The following is a 17685-nucleotide window of genomic DNA, read 5'->3' on the forward strand; positions in this document are numbered from 1 at the left end:
TTATTAGTAGTAGTGGTCAATTGTAGGGAATATGTACTGTACTGTGCAATCTACTAATACAAGTTTCAATCAATCAATCAATCAATCAATCAATGAATGCCTACTGAGCCTATGGTGCTGTTAAGTTATTGTGGCTCAATTTGCCTTATTTTTTTTATTTTAATGTATTATTATTTAATATATATTATTGTTTTAGTTGCTTAAGAGATATTCCTGGCTCTGAATTTGCTCATTGCTATTGTTATGTTTTTGTGCATTACTTGTTGACGTCATCATTAAACGAACAGGTTACTCATCAGTTACTCAGTACTTGAGTAGTTTTTTCACAACATACTTTTTACTTTTACTCTAGTAAATATTTGCGTGACTACTCCTTACTTTTATTTGAGTAATACATCTCTAAAGTAACAGTACTTTTACTTGAATACTATTTCTGGCTACTCTACCCACCTCTTTATATATATAAGAAATACTTGAATTTCAGTAAATTCTAGCTATAAATATACTCCGCCCCTTCTTAACGCCGCCCCCCATCTCCCGAATTCGGAGGTCTCAAGATTGTCAAGTATGGCAGGGATGGCATAGCTTAATAGCTCTTTGTTCCAATTAGCAATTTACAGTACATTTGTTTGCTACCGCCCTTCTCCACTTAGTCCTCCCAGTTAATATGTAACACCACTCTGACAAAACTGCCTTATTTCCCTTTCCTGTCGAGTGAGCGTCGAGTAAAAGCCAGGAGGCTGCACTTGCCTCTTCGGTGGGCGTGTCCACAAATACCCACTACACTCCCACTGCCACTCCTGTGGATACTCACAAATCACACGTGCCACGGAGCGAACGTGATCTCCAAGTAACGCGGCTAGACGAGCGGATTTTTACACTAATTGAAGTCATTCCAGTTCGTATTCCACACCCGGTGTAATGTCACTTCTTCGCGGGGCAGGCTTGGTGGTCCTGTGCGCGCTCCTGGCGGGAACGCGCGCGCGGCGTAGCTCAGCAGAGCAGGAGGATGTTGAGGAGGAGGTGAACAGCGCCAGATGCACCTCCAGGTGTCTCACCTTGCACATGACCCACATCACTGCTGCTTTCAGACACTTCCAGGTAAGTAGATGATGAATATTTTTAAATGCGATCATGGTCTGATTCACATCATGCATAAAATAGAAGCAGAAGCATTGACTGGCAAAATGGTATCTAAAGCAGTGTTTTTCAACCTTTTTTGAGACAATGCACATTTTTTCCCCATTTAAAAATACTGAGGCACACCACCAGCAGAAAACGTTAAAAAATGATACTCCATCAGGTCCTCCTCGTGCCTTATTTTGAGTTTGTTGGTGTTTTCCTGTAGCAGTTTTATGTCTTCCTTTGAGCACTATTCCCCCCACCTGATTTGTGTTAGCAAGCAAGGCTATTGAAGTTGTTGCTATTCTTCTTTGTGGATACATTGTTGATTGCCATGTCATACTTTGTGGACGCCGTCCGTCTCTGCTCCACATGTTGCAAGTTTTTGCTGTCGTCCAGCATTCTGTTTCTGTTTACTTTGTTACCAGTTCAGTTTTACTTTCATTTTACATAGCCGTCCCTATAGTTTATTGCAGGGGTAGGGAACCTATGGCTCTAGAGCCAGACGTGGCTCTTTTGATGACAGCATCTGGCTCTCAGATAAATCTTAGCTGACATTGCTTGAATGAATAATTCCACTGGTAATCACAATGTTAAAAATAATGTTGAAAATATAACACATTCTCATGCATTTTAATCCGGCCATCCGTTTCTACCGCACCTGTTTAAGAAATAAAAATGTTATTAAAAATAATAAGTGACTAATTATACTCTAAAAATTTTGATTTTACATAAAAAAAGCACGCATTTAGCTGTATTCAGTGTTGAAAAATATTTGGCTTTCATGGCTCTCTCAGCCAAAAAGGTTCCCGACCTCTGGTTTATTGCCTTTTCCTTTTGTTGATTTTTGGCTTAAGCGTTACATACCTTTTTTTACCTGCACGCTGTGATCTGCATATCTGCACGGACACTAAGGAACGGAACAGTATTTACAGATTATAATTATTCATTTGCAAAAAAAATTTTTTTTTGGACCAATTAGGTGAAGGTGCATCATTTCCCACGGCACACCAGACAATATCTAACGGCACACTAGTGTGCCGCGGCACAGTGGTTGAAAAACATTGATCTAGAGGGGTTTGATTACCCACAAAACCAGGGGTGTCAAACTCATTTTAGATCGGGGGCGGGGGCGCCACATGGAGAAAAATCTACTCCCAAGTGGGTCGGGACTGGTTAAATCCCGGCACGATAACTTAAAAATAAAGACAACTTCAGATTGTTTTCTTTGTTTAAAAATAGAACAAGCACATTCTGAAAGTGTACGAATCATAATGTTGTTGAGTTTTTTTTTTTACACTTTTATGTTAGGGTTAATAGTGTTTTATCTTTATTTTTCGTTATTTATATTTTCTGAATAAATGATGTGATAATGTTCATCACTCAACTCATTGATGTTAATTTTCAATCTATCAAGATAAAAAATATATATCAAAATTAAATTACAGGATGTTATTCATGTAGTTTGATTATTTTCCTCGACTGATGTACTAATATTATGTGTTTTTTTCTGTATATCCATCCATCCATTTTCTACCGCTTATTCCCCTCGAGGTCGCGGGGGGCGCTGGTGCCTATCTCAGCTACAATCGAGTGGAAGGCAGCGTACACAATGGACAAGTCGCCAATTCTATCGCAGGGCCAACAAAGAGACAGACAACATTCACACTCACATTCACACACTAGGGCCAATTTAGTGTTGCCAATCAACGGGGAGCACATGCAAACTCTACACAGAAAGATCCTGAGCCCGGGATTGAACCCAGGACTACTCAGGACCTTCGTATTGTGAAGCAGACGCAGTAACCCCTCCACCATGCTGCCCATCAGTCAACTCCATCCATCCATTTTCTACCGCTTATTCCTTTCGAGGTCGCGGGGGGCGCTGGAGCCTATCTCAGCTACAATCGGGCGGAAGGCGGTGTACACCCTGGATAAGTCGCCAACTCATCGCAGGGCCAACACAGACAGACAGACAACATTCACACTCACATTCACACAATAGGGCCAATTTAGTGTTGCCAATCAACCTATCCCCAGGTGCATGTCTTTGGAAGTGGGAGGAAGCCGGAGTACCCGGAGGGAACCCATGCAGTCACGGGGAGAACATGCAAACTCCACACAGAAAGATCCTGAGCCCGGTATTGAACCCAGGACTAAACAGGACTTTCGTATTGTGAGGCAGACGCACAATCCTCTCTTCCACCGTGCTGCCCATCAGTCAACTCATTGGTGTTGATTTTCAATCTATCAAGATAAAAAAATGATATCAAAATCAAATTACAGGATGTTATTTATGTAGTTTGATTATTTTCCTTGACTGATGTACTAACACCATGTGGTTTATTCTGTACATATGTAGCATCATCTACAAAGATACAAATAATTGCTAATGCGACTTCCAATGGACACATTTACAACAGCTGTTGCTTATATGCAAAAATTTCTAAAATTTTTACATATAGCAAACTCATCTCGCGGGCCGGATAAAACCTGTTCGCCGGCCCTCGGGCCGTACGTTTGACACCCCTGATCTAAACTCTAGAATCTGAGGTATCACATTTTTATTTTTGTATTGTAGTATATTACAGCATCATAGCCTACTGACATCCGATATGTTACATTTTATGTCACTAAATAACATAGCAAGACCTCTGCTAACCTATGACAATGATATCTAAGTTAGTGAATTGTGAAATATATTTATATAGCGCTTTTCTCTAGTGACTCAAAGCACTTTTACACAGTGGAACCCAATATCTAAGTTACATTTAAATTAGTGTGGGTGGCACTGGGAGCAGCAGGTGGGTAAAGTCTCTTGCCCAAGGACACAACGGCAGTGAGTAGGATGGCAGAAGCGGGGATTGAACCTGGAACCCTCAAGTTGCTGGCACGGCCTCTCTACCAACTGAGCTATACCGCCCCAGTTAGTCAAATTTGAGGAAAATAGCTGACTAGTGTTGTCCCGATACCAATATTTTGGTACCGGTACCGGTACCAAAGTTATTTCCATACTTTTCGGTACTTTTCTTAATAAAGGGGACCACAAAAAAAATGGCATTTATCGGCCTTATTTGGACACAAAAATCTTAGGGTACATTAAATATATGTTTCTAATTGCAAGTTTGTCCTTAAATAAAATAGTAAACATACAAGACAACTTGTCTTTTATTAGTAAGTAAACAAACAAAGGCTCCTAATTAGTCTTCCAACGTAAATGGGTTATACTTTTATAGCGCTTTTCTACCTTCAAGGCACTCAAAGCTGTATGACACATATTTCCACATTCACACACTGATGGCGGGAACTCCCATGCGAGGCGCGAACCATGACCCATCAGGAGCAAGGGTGAAGTGTTTTGCTCAAGGACACAACGGACGTGACGTGGGTGGTAGAAGCTAGGGATCGAACCAGGAACCCTCAAGCTGCTGGCACGGCCACTTTCCCAAGCGTGCCACACCATCCCCGTATGTAGTAACATTTTGTGTCATTTATCGTTCAACTATTTCGTCTAAATTATTAAAGACAAGTGTTAGAAAATTAATTATTAATCTACTTGTTCATTTACTGTTCATATCTGCGTACTTTCTCTTTTAACATGTTCTATCTAAACTTCTGTTAAAATGTAATAATCACTTATTTTTCTGTTGTTTGATACTTTACATTAGTGTTGGATGATACCACAAATTTGGGTGTCAATCCGATACCAATATATATATATATATGTACTTGGGTGTCCAAGTACATATTTCCTGAGTTTATAAACATAACACTTTTTTTTTTAAAAACGAAAGAAGATGTTGTGATGCCAAAAAATATCAACGTAATCATAGTAGTATCAACTAGATACGCTACTCTACTTGCTATCATTACAGTGGCTGTTAGGTGTAGATCCACCAATGGGGTTTGTTTACATTTTGTCGCCGGTACTTTTCAGAGGCGGTATAGTACCGAAAATGATGCATTAGTATCGCGGTACTATACTAATACCGGTATACCGTACAACCCTAGTATGTACACTACTTACAGTATATTACAGTAGCATAGCCTACTGACATCCGATATGTATTATATATTATGTGACTAAATGTCATAGCAAGCCCTCTGCTCACCTATGATAATGATATCTCAGTGAGTCAAATTTGAGGAAAACAACAGACTTTATATTACTCTCGAGTAGTCAAATTGGGTATGAAGTCTATGTAACTATTTAGATATATTTGAATGTATTTTGTAATATATATTTACAAAGGGTATCATATTTATGATTACATAATCCATCCATCCATTTTCTACCGCTTATTCCCTTTCGGGGTCGCGGGGGGCGCTGGCGCCTATCTCAGCTACAATCGGGCGGAAGGCAGGGTACACCCTGGACAAGTCGCCAACTCATCGCAGGGCCAACACAGATAGACAGACAACATTCATACTCACATTCACACACTAGGGCCAATTTAGTGTTGCCAATCAACCTATCCCCAGGTGTATGTCTTTATGATAATCATTATTTATTCATATAATTTATGTTATATATAAAATATATTTTTTAAATATATTAACTTTACAATATAAATAATACCGTTACAAATACATTCAAATATGTAAATATTTGAATTACTAGAATTTGTGAGCATTTTTTTCACAATTCTGACTAGGGGGCGGGATGATATGAATAGGTGATATCATAGTTATTGTGACCAGACATATCATCCATCCATCCATTTTCTACCGCTTATTCCTTTTCGGGGTCGCGGGGGGCGCTGGCGCCTAGCTCAGCTACAATCGGGCGGAAGGCAGGGTACACCCTGGACAAGTCGCCACCTCATCGCATTGTTATCATTATTATAACAATATTGAAGAATGTGCTCAAAAAGTACTGAAATCATTAAAACGTTTTAACCCAGTTTCATTTAAAATATTAGATCAAATAAATAGAAACATAAAATACTTTCTGGGAAGAAGCAATATTAAATATCGTTCTTTCTCTTTTCGTCCATTTTAATTTGGAAACGTTTTAAAGTTTGTTTTTTACTGCAATAATTAACATTTAAGAAGCTTTTTCCGGAAAATGAGCAGTGGCAGCGGTCCATGAATATATAAAAGTGTGGTTATCAATCATGGATTTATGATCATTTTAATTAAAAAAGCTAATGACCAAAATCTGGAGTTTTACTGCGGTTTGTCATTAATACCGCTTATTGTTATATCTCTAACAATGACAGACTATACTGACAGGTGGACATGATTTGATTTAATAAATCACAAAGTTCCAATAGTTAACAATGAATTGATTTATGTGGACCCCGACTTAAACAAGTTGAAAAACGTATTCAAGTGTTACCATTTAGTGGTCAATTGTAAGGAATTGTACTGTACTGTGCAATCTACTAATAAAAGTTTCAATCAATCAATCAATCAAACACTTTTCAGGGCATTACCATGAATTGATTAACGTGGACAGTATCAATTTGTAAAAGTATCAATCAATCAATCAATTAACGCTAATGGGGTTTCCACTGCGATGTGTTTATTTTCAAATTGTCCACCATTATGAACACTTTTATTGTAGTTTGAAGTTGACTAAATGAGCTATCTCACTCAGATTGATGTACTCCAGCCTTTGTGGTGTGGAATGCGAGATTAACAGGAACATTAGGACGTTACCAAGTTTGAAAAGCCACTTATTGTTAACAGCTTCAACATGTGCGTGGTGTGTAGTGGGTGGGAAAGTCATTAACCACAACGTTCAGCTTCAATGACTCTGATGGTTGGGCGGGGGCACATGTTCACATGTAAAACTTGCAGTTTGGCCTGGTCCTCCACCCTCCAGAACAGACTCTTGCCACCTGTGCCATCAGTAATGAGAATATCCCCACTTGGGTATGTGTGTTGACGTTTGTGAAATGAAGGTGTCAGAAATGGGAATGTTACATTTGAACCTTTTAAGTAGAGTGAAGTAGTCAGACGGCCAACATAATACAACCTGCGTGAGTGTTGTTTGCTGTTTTTAGCTTATGCCCATAATGTGCTTACAGCACCAGGATTTCCTCACTTTGTCCGTCCAACATTCACACACAGACAAAATAATCCCCAAGACTTCCAGAACTTTGTTTACTGTTTGTCAACGAGACTTTCTGGTGCAGTGCGCTGCAAACTGTCCACTGCTCTGTGAATTCATGCCACGTTTTCTACAGTATCTACTCTGTATTTATCCTCTGCCTTTTTACTTGGGTGTCTAAGTGCGTGCATTTATCCATTCACTACCCTCAAATATTCCACCATGGAAATAACGTGATATTCATGTCATGCACAACATCCCCCACTTCAATGAGCCATATTTTATTATATATATGTATATCCATTCAACGCTCCCTGTGTGCAGTCTCAACATGCTCCTCACCATTGAGTAAACTGATTATTGTCTGCTGTATAGCAAGTAGGGATTGAGAGAATGAGGGTGTGGTTTCAGGCACAACCCATTGCAAATATGATTTTTTTGTATCTGCCTCAGCTCTGAATTGAACTATATTTGTTTAGGGGATAACTAAAGGTTAATAGTTGCAGCATTTTTTTTTGAATGGCGATGGAGCGTATAAATGTATGAGACTGAAGCTCATTTCAAGACATTTTGTGCAAACAAGCAAACCGGTTTTCTTGCAGCAGAAACCATCATTCACTGTAGCTTTTATAAAATGGTGTAGCACATGGGTGTCAAACTCTGGCCCGCGGGCCAAATTTCACTTGGCCCTTGAGGCAATTTCAAATTAACATTAGAGCTGGCCCGCCGCTGTAACACCGCATTCACCGCTAACACTCTTACTTGCCAACCCTCCCGAATTTCATCCCGGACAACAATATTTGGGGTGGGCTTTAAAGGCACTGCCTTTGGCGTTCTCTACAACCTGTCTCCACGTCCGCTTTTCCTCTATACAAACAGCGTGCCGGCCGGGTCACATAATATATGCGGCTTATACACACACACAAGTGAATGCAAGTCATACTTGGTCAACAGCCATACAGGTCACACTGAGGGTGGCCGTATATATAACTTTAACACTGTTACAAACATGCGCCACACTGTGAACCCACACGAAACAAGAATGACACATTTCGGGAGAACATCCGCACCGTAACACAACATAAACACAACAGAACAAATAGCCAGAACGCCTTGCAGCAATAACTCTTCCGGGACGCTACAATATACACTCCCCGCTATCACCAAACTCCGTCTACCTCAACTCCACCACCGAAAAGAGGCCTTCAATTTTTATTTAAATTTTATTTGATATGCCATTGATATTTTTTAATTATTATTATTATTTGAAACTCGATTTTGCATGTCACTATAAAGTTATATAAGCCTTGCTTGTTTAATATTCAAAGCAAAACTTGTTTGGGTCCCTATTAAAAGGTTAATTTGTTCAACCTCGGCCCGCGGCTTTGTTCGGTTTTATATTTTGGCCCACTCTGTATTTGAGTTTGACACCCCTGGTGTAGCAGGTGACAGCGTGCACGTGGAAGTCCATCTGTGAAATAATTAATTTAATTTAAAGAACATAACGATTGAATGAAAAACCCTTTTGATAAAGTCCCCAGAAACTCTAACACAAGTGGGATCAAACCAAGTTTTTTTTCTCATCCTCCTCTGTCACCACACACTGACCCAAACACACATTCTTCCTCTGGCTTCATGTGGGTGAACCCTGTGTTTGTGGCTCTCTTAAGTGTGTGTGGCTAGACTCTAGCCAATAGAATGTGAATCACGGCACCTCTCTTTTTGCCGCCTCGCTGGGTTTTCCAATACTTTTCCTGGTATTGTGTCATAGCTTAATTTTAGGCCTTTGTCTGGCACGTATATGTTGTCATATTCCCAAATTCCTTCTTGATGTAAACTCATATAAATACAAAAAAAAACATCAGCTTTGTCTGCACAGATGGATATTTTTGTGCATAAAGGAGTAGATTAGATTAGACCGTGTGTCTGAAACACTTACTGGTCTGTGGTGTTGATGGTTGGAGGGGTTGAGCCAAGGCCGAGGCCCGGTGGTAGCCTGAATGAACTGCCTGTCTTAAGGGCGAGCATTTCAGCTATACCTATGTGTGTTTGCACGCGCGCGCGCGCGTGTGTGTGTGTGTGTGTGTGTGTGTGTGTGTGTGTGTGTGTGTGTGTGTGTGTGTGTGTGTGTCCCAAATTCTACGCGGTAGGTAAAAAGCCCAAAGGTCAGTCAGCCAGCCAGTCACGCTCTGAAAAAGACCAGAGACAACGGCCAGGTCAGGTTGCATCAATTCAGAATCAGTCAGGCAGGAAGATGGTTAAAGAAAGGGAAAGAGATGGATACATGTAGTATCTATAAATATCTAATATACGTGGTCCTCGTCTTACGACACACTCCCATGAATGAATACTATGCAACGGACAAAAGAGAAATTGTCACGTGTGCCCGGAGAAAAAAGACTTTGGTTGAAGAATAACGTCACTTCTTTATTTTGTAGTTATTTTTCTGCCTTTTATTGTGTCTCTCAAGCATGTGGCCGACTCTTCTGATAGCAGTGCGTCAAAGATGTGAAATTAAAGTCACGTGAAATTAAACATCATAAAACTGCTCTTAAAGCAAAAAAACACCTATCAATCCAGTTATAATTTCAGGAGCAGTTTTTTTTACCTAGTTTAAGTCATAGTCTGTAGCAAAAATGTATTTTCAAATTTTAATTTATTTACTTTTAGTGTAGTTTTAGTCGACTAAATTTCTCAACATTTTAATCAACTACAATTATGGTAACTTTAGTAGACTAAAATATATACTATTAAAGATAAGACATTTTTAAGCATTTTTTTAACACAAAAGTAGCATCAGCTTGTGAACAAGAATGACATAGTATGTCATTTCTTGCTCCGCATGTCAATGTCAATAAAAAGGTTTAAGGCATTTTTTGTATATATATAGTTTTTGGTATTTCAGCTTCATAAAGTTTGTGCATCAAGATTGTGCATTTTCGTTTTCTTTTGAAGAGTAAACATTCTATCAGTGTTTGTATCATTTGATTAAAGTCCTCTGTCAGGAGCGGGCTGATTGGCAACGGGCGTGGCCAGGTGCCAATCAGCCGCAGCTGAGGAGGAACACAGCACTCAGGGAACAAGACAGGAAGCTGACAAAATACGAGCATTAGACAGGAACTAAGGACAGGAAATACTGAACACACAGAGGAGAAACTAAAACACAAACAAACTGTTAGTGGCAAGCCTGACATCCTCATCATTAACATTAGTGACAGGGAGGGTAACATTTCATATCACGGTTATTGTAACCACAATTATCAAGGTTATCATTATTTTCATGGTGTTGTTGAGTGTGTTCAATAAATAAAAGTAAAATTGTACTTATTGTACCGAGCTCTGCGGTATAGCTCGGTTGGTAGAGTGGCTGTGCCAGCAACTTGAGGGTTACAGGTTCGATCCCCGCTTCCGCCATCCTAGTCACTGCCGTTGTGTCCTTGAGCAAGACACTTTACCTACCTGCTCCCAGTGCCACCCACACTGGTGTAAATGTAACTTAGATATTGGGTTTCACTATGAAAAGTGCTATATAAATATAATTCACTTCACTAAAAATTTGGACCAGGTTATTAAAAAATAAAATAATAAATTGACACATTTTGCAAAACACATTACTTTGCATGTTTTATGTTTTTTATGCTTCAATCTTCAATAGTGTTTAAGTCTTAGTATGTTTTCTGTATTAATGGTTAAGCTTTTACTGTCTTAAATATTGGTTTGTACTGCAGCACTTTAGGAGAGTGCGTAACATAAATTATATTTTTATTATTTATCATTTCTGACAGGCATTTTGACGTCCTACTCTGTCAGCGATCCCTCAACGCACCTTAAAATCCCCTCTGTCTTGTGTTCCTCTGAGTATAAAACGATTACTCTGGTGTAAGTGCTTGTAGGTTCAATGTGCACATTTGAATAGCTTAGTTGCTCAGAGAGCAAAGTGTTTATACGAGTTTAGATTGGGGTATGTCGTTTCTTAATGGAAAAAAATATTAATGTCTCTTGTTTTCATGTTAGCATTTACCTTTACGAGGTGGCGGCAGTCACTCCAACAATGAGTTTAACAAAGTGCAGTTATCAACTTTGTTTTTTTGCAAATTTTAATTAAAAACGATATTAGTAATGATCGGAAGTTTTACCGCGGTTATCATTAATACCGTTTATCGTTACGTGTCTAGTGACTAAAATCATTGTAGTTGTTTGCTGTAGAGTCATATAAAGTTGTCACATATATGTTACGTTCCAAATGGCTCAAAGTCTATGGATCATAGGTGAACGCAACATAAGAGTGTATAAATCAAATGAGTTGTTAATTAAAGACACTGAAGCCAAGAATTGAAAACAAAAACTAGTGTATTGAAAAGTGACCAGGTGGTGGGGCGGGTACAACAAGGACACAATGCTAGCCTAGCTTGGGACTACTGGTGCTGTCAAAGAAATGAACAAAACATATCAAAATACAACTCTAGAAAAGAAAGGTAAGCTGACTAACTAAAGTTATTTAATTAGCATAAACCAAAAACCTACCTAACTACTCTAACCAAAGAGGGGGTCCAAAACATACAAGGGTGACAGTCACCCCTAAGCCTGGTGTCTCTATACACAAACATTTATCCTACGTGTGTAATGTATAGAGGCCTCTGTCTAACCTTTCCCAAGACTAGGCCGCAGATACTTACAAATGTTGGAAGGTCAAACAAAAAGGAAGACAACAAAACAGGTGGCACAAGTTTAGCAATATGCTTAAAAAAAATTATTACAAAACAAAGTAGCGCCAAAGACAAAGTAGCGTATCTCAAAACTCCACACAGCATGTCAGAAAAAGAATCCCCCAATCCAGTGGCTAAAAGGTGGTTTTAAGCAGGTCAGGAGGATGAATGGTGGACCGGGATTGGCTGGCTGATCAACAGGTGAAATGAGGAGCAGCTGGGAACAGAAACCGGTTGATTGGCAGCAGAGGTCATGATTGAGTATGACCTGTTCAAACAAAAGAAGAAAAAAAACACAAAAACAAACCACCAGTACGTGGAACGTAACAATATATAAGAGTTGACAATATAGTTTGTTTTGGCATCGTTTACTATTCTACCGAAGATTTTACTTACTTGTACACTAAAACCCAACTTACATAACTGTCAACCATACAGAACCCGTACGTAGACCGGCCATATACTGTATATCTGAACTCCTGTTCATTTTGTCATGGTATCAAAATAGGTACAATGAGGTACCAACAGCATACGTAAAGGAAAAAAAGGTAACTGAAGTCTCTTGATTGGTGGACAGAACAACACTGGAATGAGAAGAACACTTAAGGCGCACTCGCAATTCACACCATGATTGGGCACTTTTGATACCTAAAGTCAGATTTGTTTTTAACGTGTATTTTATATTTAACATGTTTCCATTAAAGTGCCAGTAGAGTGGAAAAACAAGTTGACAAAATGCCTCAAGTTTAGTCGGACATTTTTAATACCGCTCCGAATACCTTCGGCTATTTCCGGAGATTGACGTCACTGGAGTAACGCTTCTGCACTCTGACCATATTAATAGATCAGTCATACTGGAAATACGCAAACATTGGAAAGAGATGTGGGGTTTAGCTTTCACAATCCTTATGTAAGACAAGAACACATATGCGCAGCTTTATTTTGCATTCGAAATCGGAAATAATTAGGTAACAATTGAGTCAACAGATCGAGGGTCCTCTGTTGTGGCCATTGCACTCTCTCTAAAACATCCAGAAACTGTCAACAATACTTCATTTATATGTCGTGACCTGAAAATTAACGAAATATGAGTGATATTGTTATTATAAGCGCCAAACGCAGACAGCCTATTTTAGCAGCGAATTGATAACAGGGAGCTAATGCTCGCTTACGCTGCTATTGTTGACACACCAAGCCGGCAATTGATCTCTCACCAGGTCATAGACAAACCTGACCTTGTACCGAGAGGCTGGTTGACTTTCACATCCCCCAAGATCGTAAAATAGATGCTAGTTGCTGCAACTTTTTTATACCCGTTCAGGAGGTTTGTGATTGATTCTTCATCCAAACGGGATTATGTGAGCATCCCGTCCGTAGGCATCCCAGCGAGAGTGGAAATTGTGTTTGTTTTATAATGGTTTATTATGGTTAGTTTGTATCCTTAGCAATGTACACAATACAGCTGCATCCTCCTTTCTCATACTCGTTGTGCTTAGGGTCAAAAATATAAAGTTCTGGATCATAATTTTTCACTGTTGGCTCTCACAAAGTCTGCTTCATTACCATTGTTGTTGATGGGGAAGGGATCTGTGGGTACTACTTTTATGTCATGGATTATGTGACTGGCTTGCTCAAAGTGGCTTGGACTTCCCCGTAAAATTGATAATATTTTGACCAAATCTATTTATTCACAAATATAAATCAGATCTATGTGATAGTAGCTTCAATGTAGAGGCAACTTGTTTTTCCACTCTACTGGACCTTTTAAGTTTTGTAAGTGCATTCTCTGAGGGGCCAGGGGACGTCTCTAGCCTTTATTTACTGCATTAAGCCTTACTATGTTACTATGTTGAAGTGTGAAAAATGATACAAAAAGTCAGATCTGGATTTACCATTCAAAATTGTACGATAGCAGGCTCAACGGAAATTCAAGTGCACTTTGTATCACCAGACAAAGACTTGCTTGGTTCAAGAGAAGACGCAGCTACCTCTTTCTACATCTTAGCGCCCTTTGTCATTTGATAGGCAGAACGAGGGATGGACGGAGATAAAATAGTTGTGATGTGGGGGTGACTGTCACCTGAAATCTGGACATTCCAAGCAAATAGAGTGAAATCTCCAAGTCTCAACGCTCCTAAAGTTTTACAATTCAAGATTGTACAATTACGATATTCCCATAAAAGTCACACTAAACCGTTTTAATTTCTTGCATGTGTGACATCACATGAGAAATTATCATACACTTTGCCCGTGCCGAATGGCATATGGGCAAGTTTGCTAGGCGCAATAATTGGTTTTGCAACAGAGAGGTTGTACAAAAAAACGTGTCAAAGTTTGGTCAAAAATCTTCTTCGAAATCCAAGGTACCACTGTATGTAGTATCAACCTGAGTGTATGTCTCGTCAAAATCACAATAGAAACAAAGTATTGTCTTTTAAATAAAGTAGTACAATAATATGATAGTATGATAGTACTTTTTCATAACATGGTCACTACTGCCTCGTTTCTCTTGTTATATTCTTATTTTACTGTTATATTTTTATTCTCATTGTTGCTATTTATTTTTATTCTTATTGTAATATTTTTCTATTTTGTTTCCATTTATACCCCCATTTACTTTTTACCTTTTTAAATTTGATTTCAATTCTGTACAGTGCTGCTGGAATTTTAATTTTCCTGAGGGAACTCTCCTGAAGGAATCAGTTAAGTACTATCTATCTAGTACGAGGTTAGTGTTAGTAACCAATATGAAATGTATAGATCTAGTATATAGTACGGTTGTAAGGTATACCGGTATTAGTATACTGATGAATCGTATTGGGTAGTATACCCACCCACACATTATTTATTTTCAACCATCCATTCATACATCCATTTTTTACCACTTGTCCTTAATAATTTTGACAAAATAATAGAATGGAAAATGCAGACTGATTAGGAGTCTTTGTTTGTTTACTTACTAATAAAAGACAAGTTGTTATGTATGTTCACTATTTTATTTAAGTAGGACAAATTTGCAATAAGAAACATATGTTTAATGTACCTCAAGATTTTTTGTTAAAATAAAGCCAATCATGCAATTTTTTGAGGTCGCTTTTATTTAGAAAAGCACTGAAAAGTATCGAAATAATTTTGGTACCGGTACCAAAATATTGATATCGGGACAACACTAGTACATAGCACTACAATTATGGGTACTTATCGTCTAAATATCCTTAAATATAATTTTATTATGTAAACCTGTGTGACTGATCAATAAGAGTAAAATAAATTTATCTGTTGTGATCCTATAGTGCAAATATAATGTGCTCCTCCACACATCTGTAAAAGCTCCTAAGGATGGAGCTTTCTAGTCCAGCACGCCACAGCGTCCGTCGGAAATAGAGGCGCAGGTACTGATTTACTGTACGTATGACATTTATACTGGAGAGAATTGTACAAACCCGGTTTCCATATGAGTTGGGAAATTGTGTTAGATGTAAATATAAACGGAATACAATGATTTGCAAATCGTTTTCAACGCATATTCAATTGAATGCACTACAAAGACAAGATATTTGATGTTCAAACTCATAAACTTTATTTTTTTTGTGCAAATAATAATTAACTTAGAATTTTATGGCTGCAGAACCTACCAAAGTAAAGTAAAGAGCATGTTCACCACTGTGTTACATCCTTTTCTTTTAACAACACTCAATAAACATTTGGGAACTTAGGAAACTAATTGTTGAAGCTTTGAAAGTGGAATTCTTTCCCATTCTTATTTTATGTAGAGCTTCAGTCGTTCAACAGTCCGGGTTCTCCGCTGTCGTACTTTACGCTTCATAATGCGCCACACGTTTTCGATGGGAGACAGGTCTGGACTGCAGGCGGGCCAGGAAAGTAACCACACTCTTTTTTTACGAACCCACGCTGTTGTAACACGTGCTGAATGTGGCTTGGCATTCATTGTCTTGCTGAAATAAGCAGTGGCGTCCATGAAAATGACTGCACTTAAATGGCAGCATATGTTGTTCCAAAACCTGTATTTACCTTCACAGATGTGAAAATTACCCATGCCTTGGGCACTAATGCACCCCCAGAACCATCACAGATGCTGGCTTTTGAACTTTGCGTCGATAACAGTCTGGATGGTTCGCTTCCCATTTGGTCCGGATGACACAATGTCAAATTTTTCCAAAAACAATTTGAAATGTGGACTCTTCAGACACAGAACACTTTTCCACTTTGCATAAGTCCATCTTAGATGATCACCGTTTCTGGATGTTGTTGATAAAGGGCTTTCGCTTTGCATAGTAGAGCTTTAACTTGCACTTACAGATGTAGCGACAAACTGTATTTAGTGACAGTGGTTTTCTGAAAGTGTTCCTGAACCCATGTGGTGATATCCTTTAGCAATTAATGTCGGTTTTTGATAAAGTGCCGTCTGAGGGATCGAGGGTCACGGTCATTCAAAGTTGGTTTCCGGCCATGCCGCTTAATTGAAGTGAATTTTTCAGATTCTCTTAACCTTTTCATGATATTATGGACCGTAGATGTTGAAATCCCTAAATTTCTTGTAATTGCACTTTGAGAAATGTTGTTCTTAAACTGTTGGACTATTTGCTCAAGCAGTTGTGGACAAAATGTTACGTCTGTTCGGCATTGTGATGCCGGGTTCGATTCCCTCGAGGATGCGTCAAGTGAACATAGCAAAGGTAAGATATTTACAATTTATTTAAATAACAAAAAGAGCTATATAACAAAAATGCTAGAGCTAGTAGAATAAAACAAAGGACGCTAGCATAAAAGCTAGGATATACAAAAATGAGAACTAAACTGACACATTAAAGAGAAAAACAAAACATACAGCATGAGAGCTGGAATAAACAAATGGCTGAGCATGAAAAGCTAGCGAGAATATACATACAATGACAGAGTGCAGGCGTAACTTGTTGCGTGAAAGCAAATTATGAACCCAGACTGAACAAACAAAAGAGGACGGCTTATAAAGTGACGGTGATTATCTGTAGCAGGTGTGCGGGGGCGTGAGCAGCAGGTGAACTGATGTGTAACCATAGTGATGGACAAAAACAGGAAATAAACGGGTCATACTGAGAATGAAAAAACAAACGTGAAGATCTGAGCAGCAGATCGCAACACAAAGGGGTGTACCTCGCCCCATCCTTTCTTGTGAAAGACTGAGCATTTCTTGGGAAGCTGTTTTTATACCCAATCATCGCACCCACCTGTTCCCAATTAGCCTGCACACCTGTGGGATGTTCCAAATAAGTGTTTGATGAGCATCAGTATTCATTGCCACCTTTCCCAACTTCTTTGTCACATGTTGCTGGCATGAAATTATAAAGTTACTGATTGTTTGCAAAAAAAAAATGTTTATCAGTTTGAACATCAAATATGTTGTCTTTGTAGCATATTCAACTGAATATGGGTTGAAAATGATTTGCAAATCATTGTGTTCCGTTTATATTTACATCTAACACAATTTTCCAACTCATATGGAAACAGGGTTTGTAAATGCACACACATATGGATAATCTATACTTTTCAACATGCATCTTGTAAAGATATTGGAGTGTGGGACATTGTGCTAGTGCTCTGTCAGCGAGGTGGCACTTTGCCTAATTGCCATATTTGTCATGGATCTCCTGCTTTTTAAATCCATATCAAGTCTGTAATCTACAACTCTCCGGTCTCCTGAGGCCAGCCCTTAAAGCCTAAACTCAATGGCAAACACTTTGTTGTGATGCTTGTTGTTTTCCACTTTGTGAGCCTACACAAACTCCAGCCCTGAAGAAG

At 38.8% G+C, this 17685-nt stretch overlaps 1 protein-coding gene across 2 annotated transcripts in view; it reads left to right on the plus strand.

The window, feature by feature from the left end:
* Positions 1 to 568: 568 nt before the first annotated feature.
* anos1b (anosmin 1b) overlaps positions 569 to 17685 on the plus strand; it is a 120912-nt gene continuing 103795 nt past the window's right edge. The window contains exon 1 of one of the 2 annotated variants that reach the window (XM_061883578.1): positions 569 to 1101. In XM_061883578.1, coding sequence (XP_061739562.1) covers positions 922 to 1101 — 180 coding nt within the window. In that variant the 5' untranslated portion in view covers positions 569 to 921. The remainder of the gene's footprint in view (positions 1102 to 17685) is intronic. The other variant, XM_061883579.1, reaches the window with a different exon arrangement.

The sequence above is a fragment of the Nerophis ophidion genome, linkage group LG22 (assembly GCF_033978795.1).
Source record: "Nerophis ophidion isolate RoL-2023_Sa linkage group LG22, RoL_Noph_v1.0, whole genome shotgun sequence".
NCBI lineage: Eukaryota > Metazoa > Chordata > Actinopteri > Syngnathiformes > Syngnathidae > Nerophis > Nerophis ophidion.